Here is a 12468-nt window from a genome sequence, read left to right on the forward strand (position 1 = left end):
GAGCAGTACAGAACAGCAGAGCAGCCAGGCCAGACCATGTTAAGACTCCAGATCACACACGCAGAGACAAGCATGATATAATTGCTCCACATACGGTTTTCCAGTGAGGCACTCAGCCCCTTCTTAATTTCACCTTTCATTTGCCTAGTTTATGTAAAGGTCATGTGGGACGGGGTCCAAAGCCAGTAGCTTTCTCCATCTGCCAGGCCTGCTGCCATGTCAAAGGAAAAAACTAAATTGATCTGACATGATTGGCCCTTAAAAATTAGCAGTGTATGTCTGTTGTTGCCTTAATTTCCTTTAGTAAAGGATCTGACCATAAGCATCTGATGTTTTTCAGCATCTTCCCAGGTTCTGTATCTACACTGACCAGTTGAATTTCTTGGCATTTCTAGCCTCCTTTAAAAAAAAAATTAGGATGGGAGAATAATATTTATTCACACATACACATGTGCACGTGCACACACACACACGCTCCATTCGCTTGAAAGCTGTGAGATTTCATGATGTGCGGAATATACACTGGAGAAAACCCACCACTCCAGCACAGCCTCTGTGGGCTCGAAGGAGACCACCCTGCGGTGCCCTCTGAGCAGCAGCAATGTCGTGCAGCACCGTGCCTCTGGATCAAACCAGCTCGGGCCAGGAGCCTGCCCAAGCCAGGAAAGCCTAGAGATCGCCTGCTCAGGCTCCCCTCTAAAAGCAGCTCTATTAGGAGCACTCCTTCTCAAACATCCCTCCTGTGTGTCTCCTCTCCTCACCCTGAGACATTTTGGAACAGATTAAAGACTTGCATAATGGAAATCTTTTCCACCATGACTCTCGAAAGAACGAAATGTCAACACAGCTCCCGTGGAGGGGCTATCTGTGCCCTCCCTGGATGCTGCCCGTGCTGGGTTCAGGCAGTGACCCATCCTCTCCCCATCCCTCTGAACAAAACTTCCCTTGTCCAGAACACATGAGGAGTCACCCCCAAAATGCTCGCGGGACGCCAAGAGGCCGAACCACCTCTCCCCTCTCTCCCTGCTGCTTCAGCCCTTCTCGCCCTACCTACCGCCCGGCGGGAGGGCTGCGCCAGGGCAGCCCCGGCGGCAGCGGGACGCGGGTGTGCGGGCGGGCGGGGCGGGGAGCGCTGGCCGTGCGCCGGCTGCCCTCTCCCGGCAGCCCAGCGCCAGCGCCGCCCCGGCCCGCGGGGCTGCCCCGCGCTCCCGCACTCGCCCCCCGCACCTCCCGGGGCCCTCCCGCTTACACGGCAGGGCAGGGCAGGGCGCGGGGGCCGCAGACGAGGCTCCAAGAGCCCGGGCTGTCCACCAGCAACGCGCTGGGGCACTTAGGGGTACCTAGAAACAACAGCTGCGCAGGTATTATTCGGAAAAAAATATATACAAAGTTCACATAAGCTGCTTAAATTTTCTTCCGTGATTTCGTTTGTTTTGGTTTTGTGGGTTTTTCTTCCAAGAAAGAAAACCCTTTCCAGGAAGAAAACCCGCACTCATGCGGTGACAGTGCAGCTGTGCAAGCTGAGGATCCCAAGCCCCCCTCACCCAGAGCTTCAAAAGCACTTTGGTTTCAAGTAGAGCAGCACAGAAGAACTTTTTCCCCATAAAACATACCTAAAGCAGGGACTTGTTGCCACAGGATGTTGCGGATGCCAAAGATTTAGACAGGCTCAGAAACCATTTAGACAAATTCAATAAAGAAAAAATCTATCACAGGTGACTTGAAAAAAAAAAAGAATAAAAATCTATGGCCAGGAAATCCCAAAGCCACAGGATTGCTTGAAGAGCACAGAGGAGGGGAAGTATCACTGAATCTTGGCGGTGCTCCCTCTGCTTTAAGTACTTGCTATTAGACACTGTCAAAGCCAGAACACTGGAAGGCAGAGACCTTCTGTCTGACCCAGAATAGCTGCTTTCATACCCTCAATAGGATATCATATCCATCAACAGGCTGTTTTCTCTGCACCATTTGGTTTTGGTCCTCCAACTGATCCTTTTGCAGACTGCTTCTAACACGCGCCACACTCTAGCATAATCATTCAGCAGGAAAAATCTAAACAAGATGCTGTCCCTCTTGCCAAAGGAACTGAGGGTCTTGGGAGTCTCCAAGACTCTTGCAGACACTGGGTAACACTCCAGTGCTCACATCACATGAGAAAACGTGGAGTCCTGGTCCTTTCAAAGGATGACTCACATCTCCTCTTTAACCCCAAGCAGAGATGAGAAATTGCTTGAATCAGAGGACTCAAACATGAAAGGAATTCGTATTACATCATCCAGCCCATTTCCTGCCAACGCCTTATAACCCCAGAGCTTTGGCCGGACTATTCATCAGCAAGGTATTTGTTACTTCCCTTGAGAAGCTGTTTATAGGACTTAAGGAGCTTACTGTCAGGAAGTCTTCCCATGTATCTGAATTAGATGCACTCCTTAACTACCTCTCCTCATACAGCTTTTCTCCACACGGTTACTTATTCTCTCTTGTTATTGATTAGGAGACAGGCATGCATCGGTATGGATGCTGGATTGTTTATGGAAGGTATTCAGGGTTCTGTAAGGAAAGGATCCCCCACCTTGAAGGCTACGAAGGCAGCAGACATGAGGGAAAAGAAGAATACATATACAGCCAGAGTGATCTGTTTGCAAGGCTTGTGTCAACTGCAAGACATCATGTTTCCCGTATTATTTATGGATTTTGATGCTAGGAAATCAGCTAAATAAAGGAAAGGAGAGATTTAGGGGAATGTGGCCAATATAAGCAGAGAGACTTGGTTCAGAGGGAAATTTCAGAAACCAGGTTTATATCAAGTTAAGTTATTTAGTGGTATATGTTTTACAATTTTTTTCTAATCCTACTTGCTGTATCTTCCTGTAGCTTCTTCTGGATATAGTTTGGCCTTGAGAAAACAAGGAACCACTTCTTTGTGCTTCAAGTGATCAACCAAGTGTCTGGCCAAGATGGTTCTGGATCTAGGGAAGACGTATCACTAGATTAGTCTCAGTGGATCTTACCTGTCCTCTTCCAATTCATCCTTAATTATTTCAACTTCAATCTGTACATTCTGTTCTCTATTTTCCTTCTCGAGATGTCACAATTTACATTGCTTTAACTTAACTCTCTTCCACTCTATCAACACTTTCTTACCTTTGAATGTGCTGAGAGTTCTAAGTAGTGTGGGATGCAATCCAGTAGAGGATCTCTCAAGCTCCTCCTCTTCTGCAGTGTTAAATGGCTTTCCATAAGCACATCTGAACTCTCCCACACTTTTCACAGCTTAGTGAAGCAGTAACACCCCCAGTAGTTACCCCACTACACACCTTTGAACCCCCCCTCTGTGTGCAGCTGCCTCGCAGATGCTTCTCATCTCCTGAACAAGTTGGACATTTTTGCCCAGACCACATTCTCTGAAATGAAGCTTGTTATTTTCTATGGGACGCTGCAGTTAGGTCAGTAATAGAATATCCCTTCGGTCCTGTCTAGTACTGTGTGAAAACATTTCATTGCTTGCCTGAAGAGAGGCTGTAGGAGCCAGGACACAGCAGATTTGGCAACCTTACCCTAATTCACCTCATTTTGAACATAAGGAAGATGTTTAGACCATCACTGGTATGGTCCCATCACAAATTTTGGGTTGATTGCTTTCAAGCAAAGAGGCACTCCTCAAAAGCACTAGGAACACCAAGCCTGGTCTTCCTTATTTTACAGAGGACCTCACACGCTTCCTGATCTCTGTCCTGGCTATTTACTTGAGGAGTAAGATGTCAAAATTTTATTTAAGCCTCTCTAGAACCTCTGTCTGTCCCCCAGTTTAAAAATTTTTGTCAAATACACTCTTTGAACTAAGAGTATAAGTAACAAACATACCAAAAATCCACAAATCACCCTCCTTTATAGGTCCTGAATAACTTAACACTTCCACTGCCACCATCTCAGGGGCTAACGAGCCAGTTAACGTACATACTAGAGGGATTTTCATAGTGACAAGCAGGAAAACAAATTAAAGACCAAAACACTTGTCAGGAACACTACTTAGATTTAAACTCTTGAGACAGGAAGTCTTTGTTCCACAAATAGGAGGGACCATGGCTGGTGCTATCATGGTACAAGTAAAAACAACAAGTGCCCAAACCATTTTCCTCTGGGTCCCTCCTGGAGGGAGCATGTCTTGCTTCATGGTAAGAGCATGTCAGTCTGGCGATACGAAACCAAGAGAATTTTTTGTGGGTATCCTAATCCATGCTGAACCTCTCAGCTGCTAATCAAGTTGTGACAATATCCCAATTCACACTTCATCCACAGGACAGAGAAGAGGAAGGTAGGTGAAGGGGTCTCAGACTCCACAGATGAGCAAGGACAGAGGCTTCCCGCTCTGAACTCTGTGCTGAGATCCCTGCTGCTTGCTGCAGAGACCACCAATGGGAGCAGCAGTGCCTCTGTGCATCCAGCTCCAACGGAAGCCTGGTGACCTGCTGTCCTGCCTCCCTATGGGAGCTCACACACCCCCTTCACATCTCAGGATGAAGGGCTTCCTTGCCAAACTCCCCGCATCTGGAGGGACTGGGCAAAGAAAACAAACAGGGGGAAAAAAGCAACAGGAGAGGCTTCCTGTTCTCACAGACTGCCACCACTGCAGTTCAGCTCCCCCAGACCAGCTTGCAGCCCCAGGGAAGTGAGCACATGCATCCTCCTGCAGCCTATGATGCCCCAACAGATATCCCAAAGCAGCAAGTGAGTAAAGACCCAGGGGAACAGCCTGACAATTGGAGAGGATTTAACAGCATTTCACCTTAAGCTTGAACTCAAACTGAGGGGATACTGATAAAGCTGTTCCTAGCAGTTGCCATGGGCACCCACACTACTTTGGGCTGCAGTCTCATCTACACACACGAGAACAACAGGTCAGACTTGGTGAGTGCTCAGATGGAAAACCAGTCACTGAAATTAAGCTGTTGAAGGAAGTGTCACTTGTGATAGGTAACGATGTTTCCACCACATTAGCACCAAGCCAATGGCCCAGTTTGATTTAAGAATTGTACTCAGAAGTACAAGCTTTTAAAAGAGGCTTCAAACCAATATCCTAACCGGTTGTGATAGCTGAGGATCACTTTCCATAACAGAAGAGGTATAATAGCTCTAACATCCTGACCCAGTTCTAATGTATGCAATTACCTCCTGCTTCCATAAACTCTCTCTCCTCCTCTCTTCCCTTCAGTGGCAGCTAAACAAGGTGTTCTTGCTCATTTTGCTTCCTGTTGGGGAACAAAATTATTCTGTGCAGCTGCCAAATTCTGCCACATAAGTGCCAGTATTCATCACTCTAACAAATCTCAGATATCATGTCTAATACAGTTGGACATAAAAAGCACTAGAGCAATACAACATAGGCCTTGGCTATATACAAAATGAGCTGGCACAGTCAGCGTGGAATAGCTTTTTGGAAGCAGCGGATGTACACTTGATGAGTTTGTCTGTATGTAAAAGTATATCAGGATAGCTGTACCAGTCATTTTCCGTATTGAGACCGACTCACGGTACCTCAGAGCTGTTTGTCACAGCCTGGGAAATGAAGTAAGGAAGTCTTGGTTCACTGCGTTTTAGGCAGGCACTCGCATTACAAAAAAAGAAATACCACTTTGCTGGCAGAACCAACAGAGAGATGAAGAACTGAATAGTCCCCAGAGAATAAGCTCTCCTCACCAAAAGACTTGGTTCTCATCTCAGTTAGCAATGTTACACTAGCACTTCCCTTATTTTCCCTTTACAGAGAGGGCTTTGTCCCTACCATCAGCCTAGTTCTGGGGAGAAGGAAGGGCATCTCCCATTCCTGAACATGCATTAGACATCCCCAGGGCAAACCTTGAATTCTTGAGAACAGTCCCAGATCCTGACACGGCTGCAAGACAGATCCAGTAATGCAACACTTCAGCAACAGAAAGCCTCTTTTTAGGCAAACTTACACAATAATGATTTAGCATACATGCTCCCCAGGGCCTATCACCACAAAAGTCCAGTAAGCCAGTGCTTTGGCAGGGCAGGTGAGGAACAAGAAGGCTGTGCAACAACCCAAAGCTTTGGGTTTATCATAAAGCAATCACATAACACCAGAATTATGAGAGAAACAGCCTCAATATGAACCCCATCTCATATGCTTCAGTGCTGCTGCCCATCCATGATGACAAGAGAAAGCTTAAATACTTAGGAGAAGGTACAAAAAAACTCCGTACTGGAGAGCTAAACATTCCCAAATGGCCAAAGCAAGGACTCAAACCAATCACACACTTCCATTGGCAGGAAGAAAATCCACAGTAACCTGGAACCATCTGGGTATGATTTAACCACTAGGGGGTGTAAAAACAGCATAGTGAAAGGTTTGCAGACAGCAATTAACGGCATTTAGAGCCTGAAGGAATGAAAAGGACATTCAAACAAGGGAATGAGTAGGATGCTACATAAAGTGAAAGAAAGGGCAAGTTACATCCACAGAATTTCTGGCAGGACTACTGTGGCCACCGGATGAAAAGCCCTAAAAATAAGCTCTGCTTTGCTACTTCTCCTTAAGAAAACGCTCTGGAAAAAAAGCACAGTCCAAGTATTTACAATAAAGAACTGCAACGGGAAACAGCAAGACACACTGACTTACCCTCACCAGCTCAAATCCAACACAATTGCTCCTGCATCTCATAACTGCTCTGTTACAGGGTGAGGATCCCTACACATATTCCCACACCACTTCCTCCTTTCCCAGTGCAAAAAGGCAGGTGATGGATCAGCCATTCCTGACTCTCCCACACCATCCCCAGCCTGTGGCAATGGAAGACTTCTTTTTCTGCTGCTATCAAGTTAGAGGCTCCCAATCAGATTAGCTAAAAGCCTTGAAACCTCATTAGTGAAAATCAGATCTGAATTTAAGCTGCTTCAGGGACACAAGCAAGACAGAAGGACAAACACTTACCACAGATCAAAATGTTGTCAAGAGTAGGAAGAAAAAAACAAAACAAACAAAAAACCCAACAACAACAAACCAGCCAAAAATATTTTTACAAGTATTTGCTAAATGAAAACACACAAGTTAAACTGAAGCTGTTTGTCCTCCAAGAAAATTCCATAAAGCTACCTGCCATCTTAAATACACATACTTGCTAACATTCATTATTCCTTGTGTTCACCCATACAGAGCCCTCCACGGCTGCCCAGGCTGTAATTCTCATTTCACGCCCTGGCTGTTGTACAGCTTTCTGTGCCCATCTCTGCTGATCTGGTGACCTGCCAGTAACAGCAGTTCTGGACTTTCAAATCAGAAGAGTTCTTACAGGATGAGAAAGAGGAAATCTGTGAAGTGGGACATACTGGTACATACCAAAATAGAACATGCCTAAATGGGTAAGTAAAATGAAGCACAAAACAGGGTGCAGAGGGTGCCACCAGACTGGGAAAGCCAAAAGCAAATACGAACCACTTTAAGGATCTGAGACTGGCTCTGCCTCTCAATCTAGTTTACCTTACTTAGCCTGGATAGAGTAGGAACACAACTCTCCCAGCATCCCTGTGCGTAGTATTTATTTGTGCTAGTTAGCAGTTTAATATATCCCAGCAGACATTCTGAACAATTTCCTCCTATATGAGAACTCACGCACACATACCAGGCACCAAAGGTTGGAGCTCTTCAGTTGCTGAGGCTGCACTATGCTGCACTTCCTTCATAAAAACATCTCCCATTAAGCTGTTGTTACATATACCCAGACCTCATCAAGAGATGATGAAAATCACTTTCTTTATATAGCAGTACCTGAGAGTATTAAAGAATTTGATTTTGGTTTTGTTATTTGCTCATTACTGAAATGTGCTGCATTATTGATTTTCCGTGCATATTAATTTCCTGCTACACTGGTTCATACTCTGCTTTGCAGTAGCGCTGCAGAGCACTGGAAAAAACTTCATTCTAAGAAGGGAGATTTAATGTGTGACAGTTGTATCTCACAACCATTAAATTTCATTTGTTCCAAAGCATCTCCTCCTTCCGTCGCGCAAATTCATCAACTGGGATTTCTCTGTCTTCTGTCAGGAGCCAAGAGAATGCTTACAGATGCAGTGCACTGAACAGTGTCATTTTTACTGCTGTAGAAGGAGAACATTCTGAATAAGAGCAAGGGGCAGGGGCCCTGCAGGACTTGAAAGGAAGGCAAGACAAGTTTACAGATACTAGAAACAACCCAACAGGACATGTCATTCCCTACTCCACCAGCAAAGCAGATCCTTACAAAAACTCAGTGTTGTTTTGCTTCCCAGATGCCAGAATTACAGCAATAAGTATAAAACAGGGCCAAGCATGCACTGGCACTGAACATCTACATTCATTAACACTAAGGAGATAAAATGGGAGCTTAGGACAGAGATTCTAAGTTTTGACGTTTTTAAGGATAAAGAATTTCCTGAACTGTTGGTAATGTGGATGATATTTAACCACTTATCAGGCACCTTGCCACATACTGTTGGAGGCCAAAGAAACCCATTCAATTTATCACATATGTCTCCAGAAACATTCCACAACAGAACAAAACTATTTCCGCTCCATAACACGACAGCCAGGAAGCTGTCGGACAAAACATTCGTAAGTGTACAGAGACGTATGTACACACACATTTACTGCAATCAGACACTTACTTGATTGTCTCTTGCTGGATATCCATGATAACCTGAAGTCAGAGGCTCGTTCTGCAAGACAAGAAAACAGAGTGAATGTAGGGGTTACAAGGAATAGAAAGCAAGTAAATAAATGTCTGTGTTAACTCGGCCAAAGACAAGAACCTGCATGAAATGGGAGAAGAATGAGCTAAAGTATTCTGCCAACTTTCTTTTTTCCAGGTAAGCCAATACACCTAAAATTTATTTTCAACTGCGTATGCCAAATTGTGCAGAAAAAAAAAATAAAAAAAAATCAAGGCCATAAAATAAGCATAAACTAATCCTACCTTACCCTCTGTAATATCAGTGGTGTATAATTTTTGTCATTTTCTGAAGAATTTTTCAGTGCAAACACATTTACCCTCATGAAAACTGAACAAAACTGAACACAAAACTACAGAAGCTATCGCCCACCTCGTCTAGTCTTGAAGAAATGCTTCCCTAAACATTAGACATAAAAGTGTCATTTTTGTCCTTTTCAAAACTATACTCATAGCTTAACATGAACTTAAAAAGCAGTCAGTGTAACTTCAAGCATCCTGGTAAGCCTGTGCAATACCTCAACACTCCCAATAGGAAATCAATCCTCTAGGCTTTATTTCTTCAACCCAGAAGGGACTCTGAGCCTTCACATTTTGTGATATTGGCAGCTCCATCACTCTGCTCTGCGGGAAATATATGAACCTCCAACACTTCTGGAATTTCTCCATGAAATTCCCAGACTAGTCACTATTTTAGCAGTGCAGTGAGGATTAAGATAAACATACTTCATGATACTTCCTAAACGTTTATTTCTGTTTCTTAATTTATTTTTGGTTACTCTCCCTCCAACACATCCTATGTGGAATGGGGAAAGGGCACTCACACATGCCCCAGGCGTGCATCTTTCTCTCGAGGTGGAAGATAAATTAAACTAGACAAAGCCTATATAAATTCCACCCTGGTACCCCTGTGTGTTCACAAGCAACTCCCAGCAGAACACTAAGAGGAGAAGGAAAGGAAACAGCCACCCTCCATAATCACTTTTTAAAGTCTGTTCCTATCTCCTGCTAGGACTTGTGAGGAGGAACTCCTAAGTCAGTCCTGCACTTTCTTCAGCAGCTCTTGAGGAAGGGAAGGTTGAGAGAAAGAGGCCCAAGGGGAAGACCCTGACAAAACACAGCGAAACAACCTCAAATTGTCCAAAGCAAATACATTCTGGGCATGAAGCTGACTGAGATGTACAATCGCTGTCAGAGAGATTTTGTTGAGATGTTTTGGGTTTTGTGTGGGGACATTCGAGTGAAACAGGCCAGCTCCTACCAGAGAGAGGTGTACTGCCCTACACGGGGCATGTGGCCACTGGCACAATTTCACAGTTTACACTTTAACACAACTTCTGGTGAAAAGCAAGGTGCTAATATTTCAATGCAGGAACTAGCATTGCTATTTTAAGTTTGTATCCATCCTCCCTCTCTTCCTCTTTACCTCAGGCCTGCCCAGGGGATTCTCCATGGAAACTTGCCAGAAAACATCCAGCGTCTCCTCATGCTCTCATGCTAAAGCTACAGTAGCATGCACAGAATGAGAGCTTCAAGGACAACAGAACTTCTGGCAGCCGGTTTTTGGGGATTAACAGTAATTAATTAGGCTGACCACCCTGAGAGTACATTCCTCTCAAATACCAATAGCCAGCAAGCAGGTTAAGCACAAAACTCCGCAAATAATTCAGAAACAGAAGGAAAGACACAGAAGTTGGACAAAGCAAGTGGTGACTGTCAACTATAGCACCACTCAAAGCTTTTGGGCTTTAACTAAGAACTTAATTAAAGAATAAGCAACACCACGCACGGTTAGTTCTTTGCTCCCCCAATATAAGTACACCTAAGAAGCACTGTGATTGTTTCTCCGACAAAATATAGTTTACCAACTTTTGTCTAAGTGTCATAAATATCCAAACAAAAGAATGTATCAAGAGAGATGGGCTTCTCCTGAAAGACTATTCCAGGTATGCTTTTAGCAATACTTGTACACACACCTACAAGGTCAGTACCTCAGACATGCTCATGTGCCAGTCTCTCAACACCTTGTAAACCAAAAAGATTTCCACACAGACAATGACGCACTAATGGACAAGTTGCCCTTACGGGTACTAAAGACATGGGCAGTGAATGCAAGTTGAAAGTTATAATGAAAAAAGGGAAAAAAGAAATCATTATTTTGAGGATGATGTTCTTCACATTGAGGACTAATAAAAGCGACTGTCACCACGAGGTTTTGGCAGAAAAGAAACAACACTGAACTTCATGGGATTTCCTGAAGTCAAAGAATCTGGATGCAAAGAAACCACATCTATAAACAGAAGAGTTTCATAAGTAGAAGTAAATCAGAAGAGTGTGAAAAGGAAAAGAAAGATGGTTACAGAGATCTCAGAGCAGTCCACCACACATGAGAAGTCAGAAAGAAACAAGAAAAATCAAATGGAGGAAAAAAAACCCCACATTCACAATCTCCACTTTGCTTTTTGGAAAACAAACCCCACAAATTGCAGACTAAAAATGTCTGAGAGATATGGTTGCATCAGAAGGTAAAAGAAGAGGTGAAAGAGGGTTACATTAGGAAAGCAAGAGTTTGGAGATAGCAGAGGTTAGAAAGAGGGCAGCAGCTGGAGCATTAAGGTCACAAAAAGGCCAAAGATATCCCTTCATCTTTCATACAGCAATGCTACCATCAAGTACTGGACTCTTTGCAAAATCCCTGCTGTGCGTATCATTGCTCTAATTGAACTTAACTCTCCAAGAGAAGGCAGGAAGCGCCTGGGGAAACCGTCTCCTGCCAATAATCTCCAGTGCTGCCAATTTTACAGGTCACTAATGGTGAATCTGGGGCCTGCTGCATGATTATTCCATACGGAGTTTGCTTTTGTTGAAAATTAAACAGAGCAAGAAATGAAAGCGTTAAACTCCTGCAACTGGAACAGCACAGTCCAGCAACATCCAGACAGAAAACCCCTGCTAGTAGGAGACCTAAGGCATCAGAGGCTGGGGATACAGCTCAATCTCCTCCTCTGACTTCACAAGCACAAAACTAATCTCACAAAATGGAAGTGAAAAAGAGAGAGGGAAGGTTTGACACAGATAAATACCTTACCCACAAACACGAAGGGACCCTGCCTTCTGGCAGCAGCCTGATGCAAGAGGGAATCCCCAGATAACTCCATCTCTTCTGTGCAGCTCCCTCCTGCCAATTACATTCTCTTTCGATGCCAACATGCAACCAGACATTCATAAAGAAATTGAGTTAGGCAGCACTAGCCTGCAAAATCAAATCAAACTGACACTGGGATGTTTCATTACTTTGTTTACCACTGAAAGGCATTTCTCAGGTACTTGAGATTTTCTTTAGAGTGGAGAGAATAAAACCAGAAGCTGAAACCCTAAATCAGCTTTCTACAACACACACGGGCATTTTATTCAAACCGTATCAATGATCTCACACATGGGCTTCCACACTTCTATAGGATGTGTGACCACATCCTATGTGCAACTCTACCCCAGTGATAGTCTCTGTGCAGGCCAATTGGATTTAACAGGATGAAAGTCACAACTCAGTCAAATTCACTAGGCCTTTAACCCCCGCCCCTTTATTTCACATTTTTCCTGTTCCTTCATTTCCCAGCCTTGCTAACACGAGTTCTTTTCCATTGGCTCTTGCAGTTTGTGGCAGCCCTTACTATTGCAAGCCACAGGTACTGCCTCAGGTCAAAGGTAAACACGGCACAGCCATTTGCAGATGACTGAGGCACAA

The 12468-nt window shown here is 44.3% G+C and overlaps 1 protein-coding gene across 23 annotated transcripts in view; it reads right to left on the reverse strand.

The window, feature by feature from the left end:
* RBFOX2 (RNA binding fox-1 homolog 2) overlaps nt 1–12468 on the reverse strand; it is a 173493-nt gene that overhangs the window by 128857 nt on the left and 32168 nt on the right. For 21 of the 23 annotated variants that reach the window (XR_010430660.1, XR_010430661.1, XR_010430657.1 and 18 more), the window contains exon 2: nt 8662–8712. The exons of the other annotated variants lie outside the window; for them this stretch is intronic. Coding sequence is in view for 11 of the 21 variants with exons in the window: in XM_064654941.1 (XP_064511011.1) it covers nt 8662–8712 (51 nt within the window). In the remaining 10 variants the exon portion in view is untranslated. The remainder of the gene's footprint in view (nt 1–8661; nt 8713–12468) is intronic. 23 annotated transcript variants of the gene reach the window in all.

This window comes from Pseudopipra pipra, chromosome 5 (assembly GCF_036250125.1).
Source record: "Pseudopipra pipra isolate bDixPip1 chromosome 5, bDixPip1.hap1, whole genome shotgun sequence".
Taxonomy (NCBI): Eukaryota; Metazoa; Chordata; class Aves; order Passeriformes; family Pipridae; genus Pseudopipra; species Pseudopipra pipra.